At 43.0% G+C, this 16,254-nt stretch overlaps 1 protein-coding gene across 2 annotated transcripts in view; it reads left to right on the top strand.

The window, feature by feature from the left end:
• Nucleotides 1-16,254, top strand: part of il1rap (interleukin 1 receptor accessory protein) — a 45,684-nt gene that overhangs the window by 11,484 nt on the left and 17,946 nt on the right. Inside the window, exons 3-7 of one of the 2 annotated variants that reach the window (XM_080772825.1) lie at nucleotides 846-928; nucleotides 7,970-8,165; nucleotides 11,556-11,645; nucleotides 13,877-14,102; nucleotides 14,999-15,167. In XM_080772825.1, coding sequence (XP_080628951.1) covers nucleotides 846-928; nucleotides 7,970-8,165; nucleotides 11,556-11,645; nucleotides 13,877-14,102; nucleotides 14,999-15,167 — 764 coding nt within the window. Of the gene's footprint in view, nucleotides 1-845; nucleotides 929-7,969; nucleotides 8,166-11,552; nucleotides 11,646-13,876; nucleotides 14,103-14,998; nucleotides 15,168-16,254 lie in introns of both variants that reach the window. The other variant, XM_080772824.1, reaches the window with a different exon arrangement.

The following is a 16,254-nucleotide window of genomic DNA, read 5'->3' as shown; positions in this document are numbered from 1 at the left end:
ATATACCTGCATTGCTGCACGTTATCTGTTGGTCTTGATCAAGTAGCCTACACCAAAATAACAAAATCCATTTGAAAATAAAAATCACTGTTCTCAGGTCGAATATTGATATGCGATTAAAATGTGATTAATTTAGATTAATTAATTACAAAGCCTCTGATTAATTCGATTAACATTTTTAACCAAGCCCTATTTTTCATCTGGGAGCATTTTGACTAAATCAGTGTATCTACAGAAGAAACATGAAGCCAAACAATTAATGTACTGCATGTATTCAATACATGCAGTACATTATTTGTTTGGCTTAATTGTATTTCTATTACAATAGGAATACTGTAACTGCCGGGGACACTTGTTGGTTTTAACTTAAATTATTTAGTTTGAAGTTGATTTGTTTTATTTACTTTGCTTTGGTATATACTTATTTTGGACACTTGTAGCCTATGTTTGGTTTACCTTTATTTTATTAATTTCACAATTTGAGTGGTGCTTTTTGTAAAAAAAAATCCCGGGACGGTATACATTTACTTCGGGACGGTTCAAATTGTATTTTGGGACGGTTCCGGGACGGTGGTGAAAAAAGTTAGTCTTGAGCCCTGGTGTGTGTGTGTGTGTGTGTGTGTGTGTGCGTGTGTGTGTGTGTATTATGGCCTTGGGATATAATTGTCAATGTATTGTCCTTGTATTTGGATGTCTGGGCCATGCCCATAAACTTGTGCTCAGGGGTCTGCAATTGGGTGGATTGCAAAAGACAAATGCAAAAAAGTTGTCTAAATACTGTTCTCTCTCTCTCTCTCTCTCTCTCTCTCTCTCTCTGTCTCTTTCTCTCTCTCTCTCTCTCCCAGGACTCTCCGGATCATTGTCCTGTGTCTGTCAGTCCTGGTGGGAGGGACCAGCCTAGCCGCCAGTCAGTCCACTGACCAATCAGGTGAGTGACAGGTGTGATTAGCCGTTGTTAGTGTTTCCACACCACTGATTGGCTGACACAATGCAGGACAGGGACTCTGGAGGGAATTGGAACGCTCCCCCTAAAGGGTCCTTGAGCAAGACACTGACGAAAAATAACAATCTCGTAAAAGAAATTGCCTAAGCATTATTGTACGCAAATTGAATATACGTGTGGCAGAGGAAGGGACTTGATGGCTGCCAACACTGCTGGCATCGTTCTGCTGGTGGTTGGCTGTAATATACCAGAGCTATTCCTCATCTCCTGCTGAGGACCATTTTGGTGGCCAAAAACCCCAACCTGGAGAGCACCTGCACTGGCACAGAACAGATAATTAGCATGGATCATTATAGCATATAGACCCGCCTACCCACCTTATGTCTGATTGGCATAGTTCCTTCCTAGGCACAAACGCTAGGAAGGAAGAACTGTCAATCACAGCGACTACAGGCCAATCACAGCGGGTCTCCCTAGTAAAGAGGTGGGTTCCAGCATGCACCCATTAAGACCTGATTCTACAAATTCCTTCTAAACCAGGTGTTCGCAAACGTTTTCGTGCCAAGGACCCCCAAATTGATATGGCTTAAACCTAATTCAGTTCATTGTTTAATAACTCTTATACGAACACGCTGGCTGCTTCCGTGTATTTATATCGGGAAGGGAATATTTACATCGACTCATCAAAGGAAAGTAATAATAATCGTCATTTGTTATGCCGTTGTGTCTGGTTGCAACACCAGCAGCTAATGTGCCTTGACCAGCGGCTAATGTGGCTTCACTAATCCCCCTCCTGTATACAAACACGTAAATAGCATGATGAATGCCGTTCAGTTATTCCCATGGCTTATTCCACCTCTGAACCCCTTCGATTCAATTTGCCAACAACAACTCCAGGATAATTATCCTGGAAGTCCTAGGCCTGTACTACTATCCAGGGGGGACTCGGGAGCAGCTTGTTACCTGCTAACTGGTGAGATACATTAGACTGCAGTGACATGGACACTCACTGGCCTAGTGGCTCACTGTCAGCGCTCCTCCTGCCTTGTTGTCTAGTGATTTAACAAAGCATTTGTTGTCAAACCTACAGCACAGGATCTTGAGTGAACCAAGCACCAAACAAGTGCTCCTGAGTTCAGCACTTGACACAAACAGAAAAAAACATGAATCATTATGATGGACCTTTCAGGTTTCATGGACACTTTTTTGTGTCTATGACGATGACAGACACTTTTTCTGTCCTATATTAGATTGATAATTGAATACCATTGGAACACGGTAGAACCCAATAAAAGACAACCCAGTGGAACACAGTGTAGCAGCTCTTCATGGTAGAGGAGCTGCATGTTGAGACGTTTGGAAGAAGTCTTCAGGGTCTGCCGGGGATTAATTAGCATGGAGGTCGACCGCTTCGTGAGTGCGTGCGTGCGTGCGTGCGTGCGTGCGTGCGTGCGTGTGTGTGTGTGAGAGAGAGAGTGTGTGTGAGTGTGTGTGAGATTGCCCTGTCACATTTTCCTTGCTACGGTATTAGTCTTTCTATTAAAAACTACGGCAACATTCATCATCCCACCTGCTCCACCCCCTTACCCCCACCTCCTCTCCTACGGTACCTCCCTCTATCATTCTCTCCCTCCATACCTCCAACACCACCATCCATACTGCATCTCCTCCCTTACCTATAGGAGAGAGATGAAGCAGGGACCCCCCCCCCCCCCGCTACATATTGTATACAATTGTATACAACAACAAGAAGCTCTGGCGCCTGCGGCAAGCTCACATCTAACGTCACGCGTCCGTGTTGTTGTTTCTCTGTGAATATCGTGTGTCCGAGTGAGAGACACACAAACAAAGAAAAACAGGGCTGGGTTTCTAAAAAGGGCTGGGTTTCCCGAACGCATTTTAGTGTAAGACTTGTAGTGCCGCGCATGCTCAGATGCCCTCTAGGCTGCACACAGAAGCCTGTGAACATAGACATTCCGTGCACAGATTTGCCACGCAATGGTAGGCCTCAGGACCTCAGACAATGCTAGATAAAACCAGGCTTGTTTCCATTCCATGCCAGCTTGGAAAATTTACAATGGTGGACATTGTAAACAAAGTGGAAATGCAAATTCGGAACTGAAGACTGAAGAAGAGGAGGAATTATACAAAGTAGGGTGTCATTGATGACATCACGATGAGGACAAAATCAGTTGAGCTGTTCCTGAGAGCAATTTCCAGTAAAGCACCCATATGATATGAAAGCCTGATTGTTCAAAATTGGTTATTTGTGGGGATAGAAAACACATATGGGAGCCCCAAAAACACAAACGAAATTGAAAAAGTTGGATTTTATGTTTAGTTATCATTCTGTATGTCTGAGCACTGGGCCACGGAAGCCTGCTTTTTGTACTGAGTCATATTTTGTTAGAATAAACTAGAGTAGGCAATAGTAGGGTACTGTTGTCTTATTTTCGTTTGTTAGGTTAGCGTCTAAAATTCAAGGTTAGTTTTAGAATGCTTTTGTTTATTTCCCTGAGTTGCTCCGTGTGTCATTTATGTTTGTTAAAGCCCATTTAATTCATATTGAATATATGTAAATAGCACTATTATTGTTTTCCATTATCTTGTATGCCACAGAATAACTTTGGCATTTTACCACCTTGCCTAATTTAAAATAACCGTCCTAGACTCGGTGAGTCGTTACACAGCGCATGTTCGACCGTTGTTTCTGCATGTCGGACCTTTATTGTCCCCTTTATTGTAATTGGTGTATCTCTATATTAACTCAAACTAGCTTGATGTAGTTGTTTATTTTGTAGGGACAACATATAGTACATGTACAGGATTAATGAACAAAACATGTAAGGCAATGTAAAGACACCGGATTTAGATGCCAACTGAAAACTAGGAGGAAGAACTAATAAGTCAATTGATGGCACTAGTGCCAATTGCATCGAATATGGCACTAAAATGAAGCATAATTAATTATTAGAAAGAGGAAAGAATCGGCACCATCTGAAAAGCTCCCTGTATGACTTAAGTACAACGCTTGGACCTGTCCAAGATCTTTGTCAGGTAGACTACAATGGATTGATTGTTCTAGTTGTCCAGCGCCGGTAAAGCATATTTTTTGGATGTGCCTGAACTGCATGATGAATTATTCACATAAAACTGCAAAAAGCCCCATTACCTTAGTGTCCCAATGCTAAACAGTATAGTGCCTCCTTAATTAATTAAGCCATAATACATGAAAGTGCTTTATGGCGCGTAGGCACGACGCGAAGCAGAGTGTTGTGGAACTGCACAACCGTGCCAATAACCATCGTAAAACATGACCCCAAGTGTTTTATTGCTTTTTCACTGCGCACGTTAAATCTTTTTTTGTGTGTGGAAAAATATGGGTTTGTAGCAATTCCGATAAACAGTGTTGCGTTGGTGCTCTGTAATCAGAAATAGTTCCCGATTGTTTACTGTTGATATAGGTAGCTTAATATCAGCTGGATTGGTCCAGAACGTATCCCATGCGTTTTTCTTTAAAAAAAAGTATCCCACGATTTTGTAACCCATTTTTCACCCCTGTGTCAATTATCTAATGTGATCCTGGGCTCTACACACCCTCCACCAACCTAGTCCCCATATATGGGGGACATGGGGAGAGCAAAGGACTTGAACTCATGCTTCCTTCATGCCTGAGTGTCCAAGTTGCTCCTTTACACCTGACAGGGGGGAGTTTCCCTGGTTGGACGTAGCGCGTGGAAGGAACACGTTATTCCAACCATGCAGTTTCCATGCTTTTATTACATACATTTTACGGGTGATTTACCCATTGGTGTGTTGAGGTTATTGGCACAGTTCCACGTGCCTCTTGGCATTTGGTGCTTCGAAAGATCAATGGTGCTCCACAGGAAACACCTGAAACAGCATTCTGTTCAGTCTGGCCAGGTCATGCATTAAGCCTCAGTGTCCTGGGGAAACTACTACCTATCTTGTGGCTTGACTGTGGCCTTGTTGGTTGTGGGGCTATGGAGGAGCCATTTTGGAGGACAAACAGACTCCTTATTTGGCTGCTTACTTCAATATTACACCAAATGCCAGTCACCTTGTGGCCCGTAGAGTCAGGGTTGTAAAGAAATAAAGCCATATCTCATCCAAATCTGATTTTGCATAGCTTAGAAGCAGCTTCAGATCAAATATGACGATCCAGGGGTCCTTGAGGGGGTTCCAGGGGGGCTCCAGCAAAATGATTGATACTTAGGAACCAAAAGGAATCCTTATGGCTCTGTAACTCCCAGTGATCCATTTGGTTTCATGTGTACACTTTAACCCATTCTGAACGGGCACCCATTTTGGTGTTAGCATCATGTTATGCTTTATCTATTGAAAAATAGCAGATCTACAAGCTCATAGCGCGCCACTCGGTGGCGCGCTATGAGCTTGTAGGTCTGCTATTTTTTAATGACTGACATTTTTAGAATCTGATCTCAGGTCAGAATGGGTTAATCAGACCCAGTGTGTGTCCAGTGGAAACCTGGTATGAATCTGATCTCAGGTCAGAATGGGTTAAATGATTACTGAGGACCTTACCATATAGATTAGGGTCCCAGAGATAAATCATGGTATCAAATGGGGGTCGGTGGCCTACGTATATCCTTGAAAGTAAAAAGGTTGAGAATCACTGCTCTAATGAATTGGGTATTTTATTCCATAATCTTTTATTTTATGTATTTGTGATTAATTCTGAGCTGTACAGGGCCTTGGTCGGCATATAATTTGTTATACAAACATTCCGAGTGTGCCTGAAAAACACGTCATTACGGTTCATTCAAGGCGTCGGGATCATACGGCAAAAGTATCTTAATGTGGATGATTTATGCGTTTCTAAAAGCACAGCTACTCCATGCTGGCAATTCCAACAGCTTTAAAACAGATTTACATCCCGTCCAGGTCCGTGTGTCTGTCCGCTAATGAAATGAAACTGTAATATCCTTGAAGAGTCGTCCAGCATGTTTAACGAGCCTGCCAGTAATTGGCAGAGCACTATTAATGGCCCCTCCTGTCCAGCATTTAGTGGTTACACATCTACTAAGCTGTGTTTGATGGAGAGATAAAGGCTTTTAATCAATGATTGACACTACTGCCGTGGCTGATGGGAGGAGCTGAGGTGAATGTTAAACTAAAATTAAATAAACCTATAACCACATTTTATAGTTCAATGCTCAAAGGTTCCATTAAATCAAAAGGAAGAAGTATAGTTCATCCCAGTTCCAGAATCATTTATCAAAAGTTGGGGATTCCCTGGTTGTTCAGCCAAAAGGAACAAGGAAGCAACACTGTTCCCAACCACAGTTCAGTTCATTCAACAAAAAACGGTCTACTTTGTGATTTCTCAGCTGTTTTATGCCGCAAAAGAAGAACCCTGAATATTTGCAGGAAAGTATTGAACCCCCCCCCCACACACACACACACACACACACACACACACACACACACACACACACACACACACACACCTGCCCGTTCATTTCATAGGAAGTTGCTCAGCCAGTGAAGTACACTCTCCTTCCAGATTTGACAAGAAAGGGTCACAGCACTTTATGGTTGGTTTCTACACTGCATGTGCACTGTATAGGGTTAAACGCAGTCCTGGGGGCTTGATTGAAACTGGAGAGAGGTGAGGGTTGCCAAGTATCGGCTACCCTACCATCTGCTCTCTTGTCCTGTCTTTTCCTGTTTTCTCTGTCTCTGTCTTCTCTGTCTTTAACATCCCTTTCTTTCTCTACCTCCCCAGTCCCCACCCCTCTCTCCCTCCCCAGTCCCCACCCCTCTCTCCCTCCCCAGTCCCCACCCTCCCTGACTCCCTCCCCAGTCCCCCCCCCCCACACCTCTCTTGCTGAAATAATAACAGAAATAGGGATGCCATCAATCTTATAATTTAATATGATTGAAATAAATTGTCCCCACCTGTCCAAAATTCTGAATATGAATTAACATAGTATACTTTAGTTGTTCCACTGATTCAGGCCAGAACATGTTATGACTGGTGGGTGAGGTAGAGGAGGGTGCAGTGTTAATAAAGGTCTCGCTCTCTCTCTCTCTCTCTCTCTCTCTCTCTCTCTCTCTCTCATTAAAACATGCTCATTAAAACAGCAGCTAAAATCATCGGCACTACAGAATTACCCAGTCTCCATAACATCTACACCACTCGCTGTATGAAAAAAGCCCATAACATCATGGAAGACACCAGCCACCCCACAAATACCCTGTTCAAACTACTCCCTTCCAAAAAACGCTACCAGAGCATCAAATCTCGTACCACCCGTCTCAGTAACAGTTTTTACCCCCAGGCAGTCAGGCTGCTGAACAGCTGACCTCGATCTGTATTGCACTTCACTTGCACTTTTCTCTTCCTGTTCTTTTGTCTTTTTCTTGCACTATAGATGTTGTTTATGTCCTGTGTATGTAAGATTGAGAGTGCTCTGAGCAAAACAAATTTCATTGTATGTATACTCTGTATCTATACAAATGACAAATAAACCTGAACCTGAACCTGAACCTCTCTCTCTCTCTCTCAGGTCCTATGTGTTATGACTGGTGGGTGAGGTAGAGGAGGGTGCAGTGTTAATAAAGGTCTCTCTCTCTCTCTCTCTCTCTCTCAGGTCCTATGTGTTATGACTGGGGCGAGGTGGAGGAGGGTGCAGTGTTAATAAAGGTCTCTCTCTCTCTCTCTCTCTCTCAGGTCATATGTGTTATGACTGGGGCGAGGTGGAGCAGAGTGCAGTGTTAATAAAGGTCTCTCTCTCTCTCTCTCAGGTCCTATGTGTTATGACTGGGGCGAGGTAGAGGAGGGTGCAGTGTTAATAAAGGTCTCTCTCTCTCTCTCTCTCTCAGGTCCTATGTGTTATGACTGGGGCGAGGTGGAGCAGAGTGCAGTGTTAATAAAGGTCTCTCTCTCTCTCTCTCTCTCAGGTCCCATGTGTTATGACTGGGGCGAGGTGGAGCAGAGTGCAGTGTTAATAAAGGTCTCTCTCTCTCTCTCTCTCTCAGGTCCCATGTGTTATGACTGGGGCGAGGTGGAGCAGAGTGCAGTGAAGGTGTTGGAGGGGGAGGTGGGGTGGCTGTCCTGTCCTCTTTTCTCTCATCCCACAGTTTACAACTACACCTCCTCCCAGAGCGCTGGCCTCAACCTCTTCTGGTACCGCATTCCTATTGGCCAGGACCTGGAGGAGCCAATCGGATACAGGTATGTTGGGCGTCGTCATATTTGGTAACCCTTTTAAAATGCAGGACGTTTTTTTTTTTTTTTTTTTTTCATAAATCTGTGCTATTGAACACTCTTTACATCTGTGTGTTGTTTCAAAAATATTGAACCAATGGAAAGTAGTAAAAAGTGCTTTGGAAGAAACGTGTTAACTCCATTGGACAAGTTTGGACAACAACAACAGAAATGTGTTTGGGGAGGAATTAATTGGCATAATGACTAAATTGGGTAGAAAAAGGGGTAAACTGCAAAAAAGAAAGCCCAATTTTTAACCATGATATAGTACTACTGTGATTTAGATGGCGTGAAGTCCTATAGATCAGGTGTTCCCAAACTTTTTTGGACCAGGTACCCCTTTTGGGGTAGATATTTTTCCAGGTACCCCCTCATCCTCGCAACACGGATAACAATATATTTACAACCACAAGCACTGTTTCCTGCAGGAATGTCTAAATGTAGACGTCTAAATGTAGACGTCTAAATGTATACAGACGTCTAAATGTAGACGTCTAAATGTAGACGTCTAAATGTATACAGACGTCTAAATGTAGACGTCTAAATGTGTACGTCTAAATGTAGACGTCTAAATGTAGACGTCTAAATGTGTACGTCTTCTCTTATGGGGGTCCCTGGCATATCTTTTCAAATGGGGGTCCACGGGCTAAGTAGTGTCAATTTGGGGGTCCTTGACATGAAAAAGTTTGGGAACCACTGCTTTAAACACTTTAGCACTTTATGAACATGAACAAAATAGATGGGTCCCCCCTGGAACTCCCTCAGGTACCCCTGGGGGTCCCCGGACCCCACTTTGGGAACCACTGCTATAGATTGTATTGAGGGTGAGTTCATAACAGCTTTCCCCGGTGCTGTGCAGGATATCTCTGAATTAGGTTTTGGTTTTGTGCTACGGTTTCATTTTTATAGATGATATGCGTGTTTTTATTGCACTGCCTGACCTGCTTGCATTCCACTTAGAGGCCATCCTCAGAGTTAATCAAATCCCACTAAATGCAACTATGACCATTTGTTATAGTAATGAATCCAAGTCTGTTGACGTGTCAGTGGTTTTCAGAGGGGGCGGGGGGGGAGAGACGGGACAGGTGGGGCTAATTTATTTCAATCATATTAAATTATAAGATTGATGGCATCCCTATTTCTGTTATTATTTCAGCAACTTATAAGCACTAAACGGGATTAGGATTTTGACCTCACCGTCTTCATATATTACTACTGTATACCTCAGTGCTTCATTCGACATGGTTGACCACATTATTACGTATTACTAGACGGCCTGAAGAATTGGGCGGAACGTTCTGGCACAGTACAGAACTAGTTTGATTTGATTGTTGAAGGACAGAGACACTTTGTGTACTGTAGGTAATTCATTACACATCTGAAATGACATGCAGAGTTCACACAACAATTCACCAGGCGACTATATGTTATGGTCCGCTACAAACACTGAGAAATTGCATTGAACCAATCAACGATTATTTTCTTCCTTAATTAAACAAAGACAAAACAAGTCATTGTTTTTGGAGCCAAGGAAGAATGATTAAAAGTCATTCAGCTTCAATCGGTAATGTTTAAATGCCACAACACAAGCCAAACATCTTGGTGTATAGTCGTGGACTCAGACCTGAATCTTAACATCCACACAATTACAAAGAACACAATTACAAAGTAAGCTTTGAGAATGTATTAAGGATTAAAGGATTTAGAAAAACTTCTCCATGCATTCATCTTCAGTAAATGGTAAATGGTGCAATTATATAGCACCTTTATTCAATCCAAGGCGCTTTACATAGATTGTGCATTACATTCACCCATTCACACGCACACATTCATACACAGATGGTGGCGGAAACCATGCAAGGCACCAACCAGCACATCAGGAGCAATTAGGGGTTCAGAGTCTTGCTCAAGGACACTTTGACACTAGCCTCGGAAACCCAGACGTTTTTATTTCCAGGGAGGAAAAAAAAGTCTGGGTCCGAGTCCACTTCAATTCGGCATAGAGTAGCGCAAACATCGCTCACTCTCTGCTGATTTCTGATCGTCTGCACCTTTATTAAATTGACACACACACTCCTCTCTCTCTCTGTCGCTTTAAGTAATTAGTCTCATGTCGCGCAGCTGCGCATAGTTTCTCCCGGCGGATCCTGCCGGGAGCTTCCTATGCCATAAAAAGCATAGGTGAGTTCCAGGCTACTTTGACACTAACTCTGGGGGAGCCCGGGTTCAAACTGACAACCTTGCGGTTACCATCCGGACACTCGACAGTGTGTAAAGACACACTGTCTACTGTAGTGTGTCTTTACAGGTCTCCCTAGAAAATCGATCAGACGTCTGCAGTTGATTCAGAACACTGCTGCTCGATTCCTTACTAATGCCAAGATAGCATATCACTCCACTTCTTAGATCTTTACCCTGGCTGCCTGTCTGTCACATAATTGATTTCAAATAAGCATTGGGTGGTTTAGGGCCAAAATACCTTTCTGATCTTGTGCTACATCATGAACCGTCCAATTGTGGAGAAGCAGTAGGCTACTCCCAGAAAACTTCAGGTCTGCTTAGTTCCTTTAAATCAAAGCTAAAAACAAATCATTCTTCTGCACTATGTGCTTATAGAGCAGAAGGCACTATGGGCTCCATTTTTGTCACCGCTAAACCCCTTATCCCTAAACTTCTTTTCCTTTTTTATTTTTTTACAATTAAAACATGTTTTAATTGTTGAAATGGCCAGTCTACAAGCTCACAACGTGTCAATGTAGATTGGCTAGTTGAACTAATAAAAAAAAAAATCAAAATAGAAAGAAAAATCACACCTGTGTGAACTGAGTGGTGCAGCTCCCCCACCTCCCTCTCTCTCTCTCTCTCTCTCTCTCTCTCTCTCATTAGCAGGCAACATTGCAGCACTATCCCTCTCTCTGTTTCTGCCGCCCCCTACTGGTACCCTATAGTCATATACTCGTGCTCATGGCCACATAGGCGCATACGGGACATTGCTGGTTGTAGGAGTGGTTGCACCACTCAAAAAGGCAAAGAAGTTTAGGTATAAGGGGTTTAGCGGTGATGAAAATGGAGCCCTATAGGGTTATTTTAGCTGCTATTTTCACCCCAGAATAGCAACACTCAGGAGTTCTCAGTCCTGGGCACGGATTTCATAGGGGTCATTTAATGAGATCAGTGCAGATTTGCAAAAAAACATTTTCAGTGTTTTTTTGGCTTTAAGCCCTGCACATATAGTTAATTATTTCAAAATGGATAGATTTTTGTTTTTGTTTTAATCTAATCAGACTGTTTTAATCTAATTAATTGGCTGCAATTGTAATCCGACTTAATCCTATTGTGACATTGCGTTGCCAGCAGCTCCAGCCAGCACCTCTGTAAGGAGAGAGAGAGACTGTGGCTTCAGCCTGCTGCTGTAGAGGACACTGGACAATACATCTGTATGCTACGGTAAGGAGTAAGGACAATACAATAAGTCTGTATGCTACGTTAAGGAGTAAGGACAATACAATAAGTCTGTATGCTACGGTAAGGACACTGGACAATACGTCTGTATGCTACGGTAAGGAGTAAGGACAATACAATAAGTCTGTATGCTACGGTAAGGACACTGGACAATACATCTGTATGCTACGGTAAGGAGTAAGGACAATACAATAAGTCTTTACACTAAGGTAAGGACACTCGACAATACTCATAATCAGTGGTACGGTATATGCACCGAGTGCATGCGCACCGCTGCTCTAACAAGCTCTGCACCATATAATATAATACGTAGATTTAGTTACAATGTCTTGTTGGAGCCTCTTGGTTGTCTTTCCTAGTTCTATCTGCACATCTTGTAGGCAAGCTGGGAATGCTTGAAATGCCAGACGATATACTCCTCACTTTCAGTACGCTTGGCTGTGACGGAATACCTTCGTTCCCCGCCAGTTGCTATAGGGTGTGAGCCATGCATGGAAGGGTGCGTGGGATAGATAGGGAGGGCTTGTTATATTGTGAGCTTGTAGGTCGGCTATTTCCGTCAAAGAGGTTCGGTGTAGACTAGGGAAAAAAGAGCAGACCAATTGTACAGAGAACTTTGAAGACCCCTCCCTTAGATAAGAGGGGCAGATCGATATATAAGCGGGTAAACCACATGGACGGAATGCTTCAGTTCATATTGCATTACGTCCACCGCAGTGTGATGGGTTTAGACGGTAATCTGCTAAGTGTTCTCAGAGGTGTGTTAGTGAACTGCTTCTTCCTCCAGAGTAATGGAGGTTTTTATCTACTCAGGTTTACAAATTGCCTTTTGGCTTCGTTCCAAAAGGACACCTGACTCACATGGAAATGTATACTCTATAGTGTGACGGTTTAGCTTGGGGGGGGGGGGGGGGGGGGTTAATATCCTTGCTTCTGGTCAGGCTGAATTAGATTACCGTAAATACATGCACGTCCTTTTTGGGAAATGCATGCAACAGTCTGATATGTTTGATATTTACAGCATGTTGGATACGATAGACTGACAGTAAAACTGAGAGGTGAAATTACCATTTAATAGTTTCAAACCTATGCACACACGCACACACACACACCTGTGTGACACCAGGAACAGGAAGTACATTATAGTTCTGACCTTGTGGTTAAAAAATAGGTCACGTTATCTTAGGTTCTACTCAGAACGAAGGAACTGCTCAAACTACTGAGCAGTAATCATAGACATAAATCCAGTGTACAACACATAAAAGTGTGTAAAGTATGTCACGTCATGAGGTGGTGGGAAGTTTCCTGTGTGTGGTGTTGCTCCATTTTCTGTGTCCTGTTCTCGTCTCACACGTCTCCAGGTGTTGCCAACTTGGCAATCTAAATTGTCGCTAGATTGAGCCATTTTTCAGACTATCCTAGGCTAGCAACTTAACTTGGAAACAGCAACAAATTAAGCTACTAACTAAGTGTTTGTACTTGCATGTTAAGCATCTGCTTTATAGAAGTGTAATAATGAATTGCATTTTTATAGCGCTTTTCCAAGTGCTCAAATCGCTTTACAATGGTTCATTCATTCATACATTGGGAGGTGAAGCGGTGAACAGTCGACACCAGCGTCCTCGCTTCCCACATTCACACACCAACGGTGGCGAGCTCACACCGACCGATTAATTGGAGGCAATGTAGGGTTCAGTGTCTTGCCCAAGGACACTTCGACATGTGGACAGGAGGGGCCGGGATTCGAACCGCCGACCCAGGGATCATTGGACGACCTGCTCAACCTCCTGAGCCACAGCCGCCCTGTGTATATTTGTACGTCGTTATATGTTCAGATTATTTGAAAATGTAGGACCCTGATGTAAACGAGTCTTTCCCCGGTTTCATCCTCGTAGCAGTTTTTGAGAGGCACAATACAAAGGTTTTTGTATTGACTCGTGCTTTCGTTTGAAATGTACCCATTCTACATACTGTGAATACAATTTTCAATCAAAAACTCTGATTCCAGAGCACTCAGACGTCGACATCACAGAGCACTCTCAGATCAGTTCATTTATGATCTACTCTTCCTGGAACGACAGCCCTCCTCTTCGATACAGAGAGCGAGCAGACACAGTGCCATCTTATAACTAGCACCAAGGCCCAACTATATTAATAATAAGTCATAATATATTTAAATGGCCTTTTAACTGGCGTGGTTTTTTTTCCTCCTCCAGTAACAAGTCTTCGTGCACGAAGATCGCCATGCGTCTGGAGGTGCTGCCCCGCGACGGGGCGGGGTCTCTGAGAGGATGCGAGCCCCCGCTGCCCGACGTGGCCGTGGCGCCCGGCCAGACAACCAAAGTCCCCCTACAGCACGACGGGGCGCTGCACTGCCCTGACCTGCAGGACGCGCTCAAGATGGCCGACAGTGACAGCACGCCCTCTGTCACCTGGTACCACGTGAGTAGAGATGGAGCCGTAGGTAGGCCTCCTGCGAACGCTTTTTTGAGATTTTCCAAGTGGGCCCTGATTGATGCAGAAAAATAATGATGACTGGGATGGCTCAGGGCAACATTCATCTCTCTCCTCTTTAAGTTACTCAGAGGCTCAGTGCGACATCTCCAGACTAGAGTGAGAGATGCCGTCACATGAAATGTGGAATGCCGTACCAAAAGCCATTAGAGATCTTGACTCCCTGCCTATCCAAACTCAGAACTAACTAACCTGAAAGAACGACTGCCCTTACATACAAATACAAATGGGATTAGCAGAACACCTTTAAACACCTTTGTAGTAGCTTCCTTTGCCCTCCGGCCCCACCTGTCCTTTTTCTCTGCAAATATACCTTTTGATGCTACTGAGTGTGGCCTTTTGTGTTATCCTTTTAGCATAGCCTTTGACTGTACTACTTGTACTGTTAAAGGACCACTTCACCACTTTTCAACATCTCTTCATATAATTGGTTTCTTCCATTTCTTCCTACTCAGTCTGTGTCTCATAGGAGGGCTTTGTGGAGTTCGGACACCCGTCCACCAGTGACATCATCATTAGGCAGAATTTTTTTTAAAACAAGATTTGTTTTAAAATATGTTTAGATTTTTATTATCGTGAGAACGATGGCTTCAACTTTTGCATTGCAACTTTTGCAGGAAAAGAGCCTGCCGTTTCTATTAGCTTGGATTCACCATCGACGATGTCACTGGTGGACGGGTTTCTGAACTGCCCCACAGCCCTCCTATGAGACACAGACTGAGTAGGAAAAGAATTGTGGTATTTCATCATGAACATTAGTTAGGACCAAACGTGTCAATATCAGTATTCAGTCAATGATAAGTGTCTGTTTCCTCTCACTGCAGCGCTGTCGGGTCACTCCGTTTGGCAACAGTGACAGAGTGATGAAGGAGAACAGCCTGGTCATCCATCACATGGTGGAGCGCTATCAGGGACTGTACTACTGTACCATCAGCTACAACCGCAAGGGGCGGAGCCTCAACTTCACCCGAGCTGTCAACGTCACCGCTATCTGTAAGACCTCATAACGTCAATGTTACCGCTGTCTGTATGCACATAACATCAATGTTACTGCTATATGTATGCACATAACATCAATGTTACTGCTATATGTATGCACATAACATCAATGTTACTGCTATATGTATGCACATAACATCAATGTTACTGCTATATGTATGCACATAACATCAATGTTACTGCTATATGTATGCACATAACATCAATGTTACCGCTATATGTATGCACATAACATCAATGTTACCGCTATATGTATGCACATAACATCAATGTTACTGCTATATGTATGCACATAACATCAATGTTACCGCTATATGTATGCACATAACATCAATGTTACTGCTATATGTATGCACATAACATCAATGTTACCGCTATATGTATGCACATAACATCAATGTTACTGCTGTTACTGCTGTCTGTATGCACATAACATCAATGTTACCGCTGTCTGTATGCACATAACATCAATGTTACCGCTATATGTATGCACATAACATCAATGTTACCGCTATATGTAATGTATGCACATAACATCAATGTTACTGCTGTTACTGCTGTCTGTATGCACATAACATCAATGTTACTGCTGTTACTGCTGTCTGTATGCACATAACATCAATGTTACCGCTATCTGTATGCACATAACATCAATGTTACTGCTATATGTATGCACACAACATCAATGTTACTGCTATATGTATGCACATAACATCAATGTTACTGCTATATGTATGCACACAACATCAATGTTACTGCTATATGTATGCACACAACATCAATGTTACTGCTATATGTATGCACATAACATCAATGTTACTGCTATATGTATGCACATAACGCCAATGTTACCGCTGTCTGTATGCACATAACATCAATGTTACCGCTGTCTGTATGCACATAACATCAATGTTACTGCTATATGTATGCACATAACATCAATGTTACTGCTATATGTATGCACATAACATCAATGTTACTTCTATATGTATGCACATAACATCAATGTTACTGTTATATGTATGCACATAACATCAATGTTACTGCTATATGTATGCACATAACATCAATGTTACTGCTA

This window comes from Protomyctophum bolini, assembly GCF_963924005.1.
Source record: "Protomyctophum bolini genome assembly, chromosome: 9".
NCBI classification, from domain to species: domain Eukaryota; kingdom Metazoa; phylum Chordata; class Actinopteri; order Myctophiformes; family Myctophidae; genus Protomyctophum; species Protomyctophum bolini.
The sequence above is the reverse complement of the archived record's forward strand: the minus strand, read 5'-3'. Positions and strand labels throughout refer to the sequence as shown.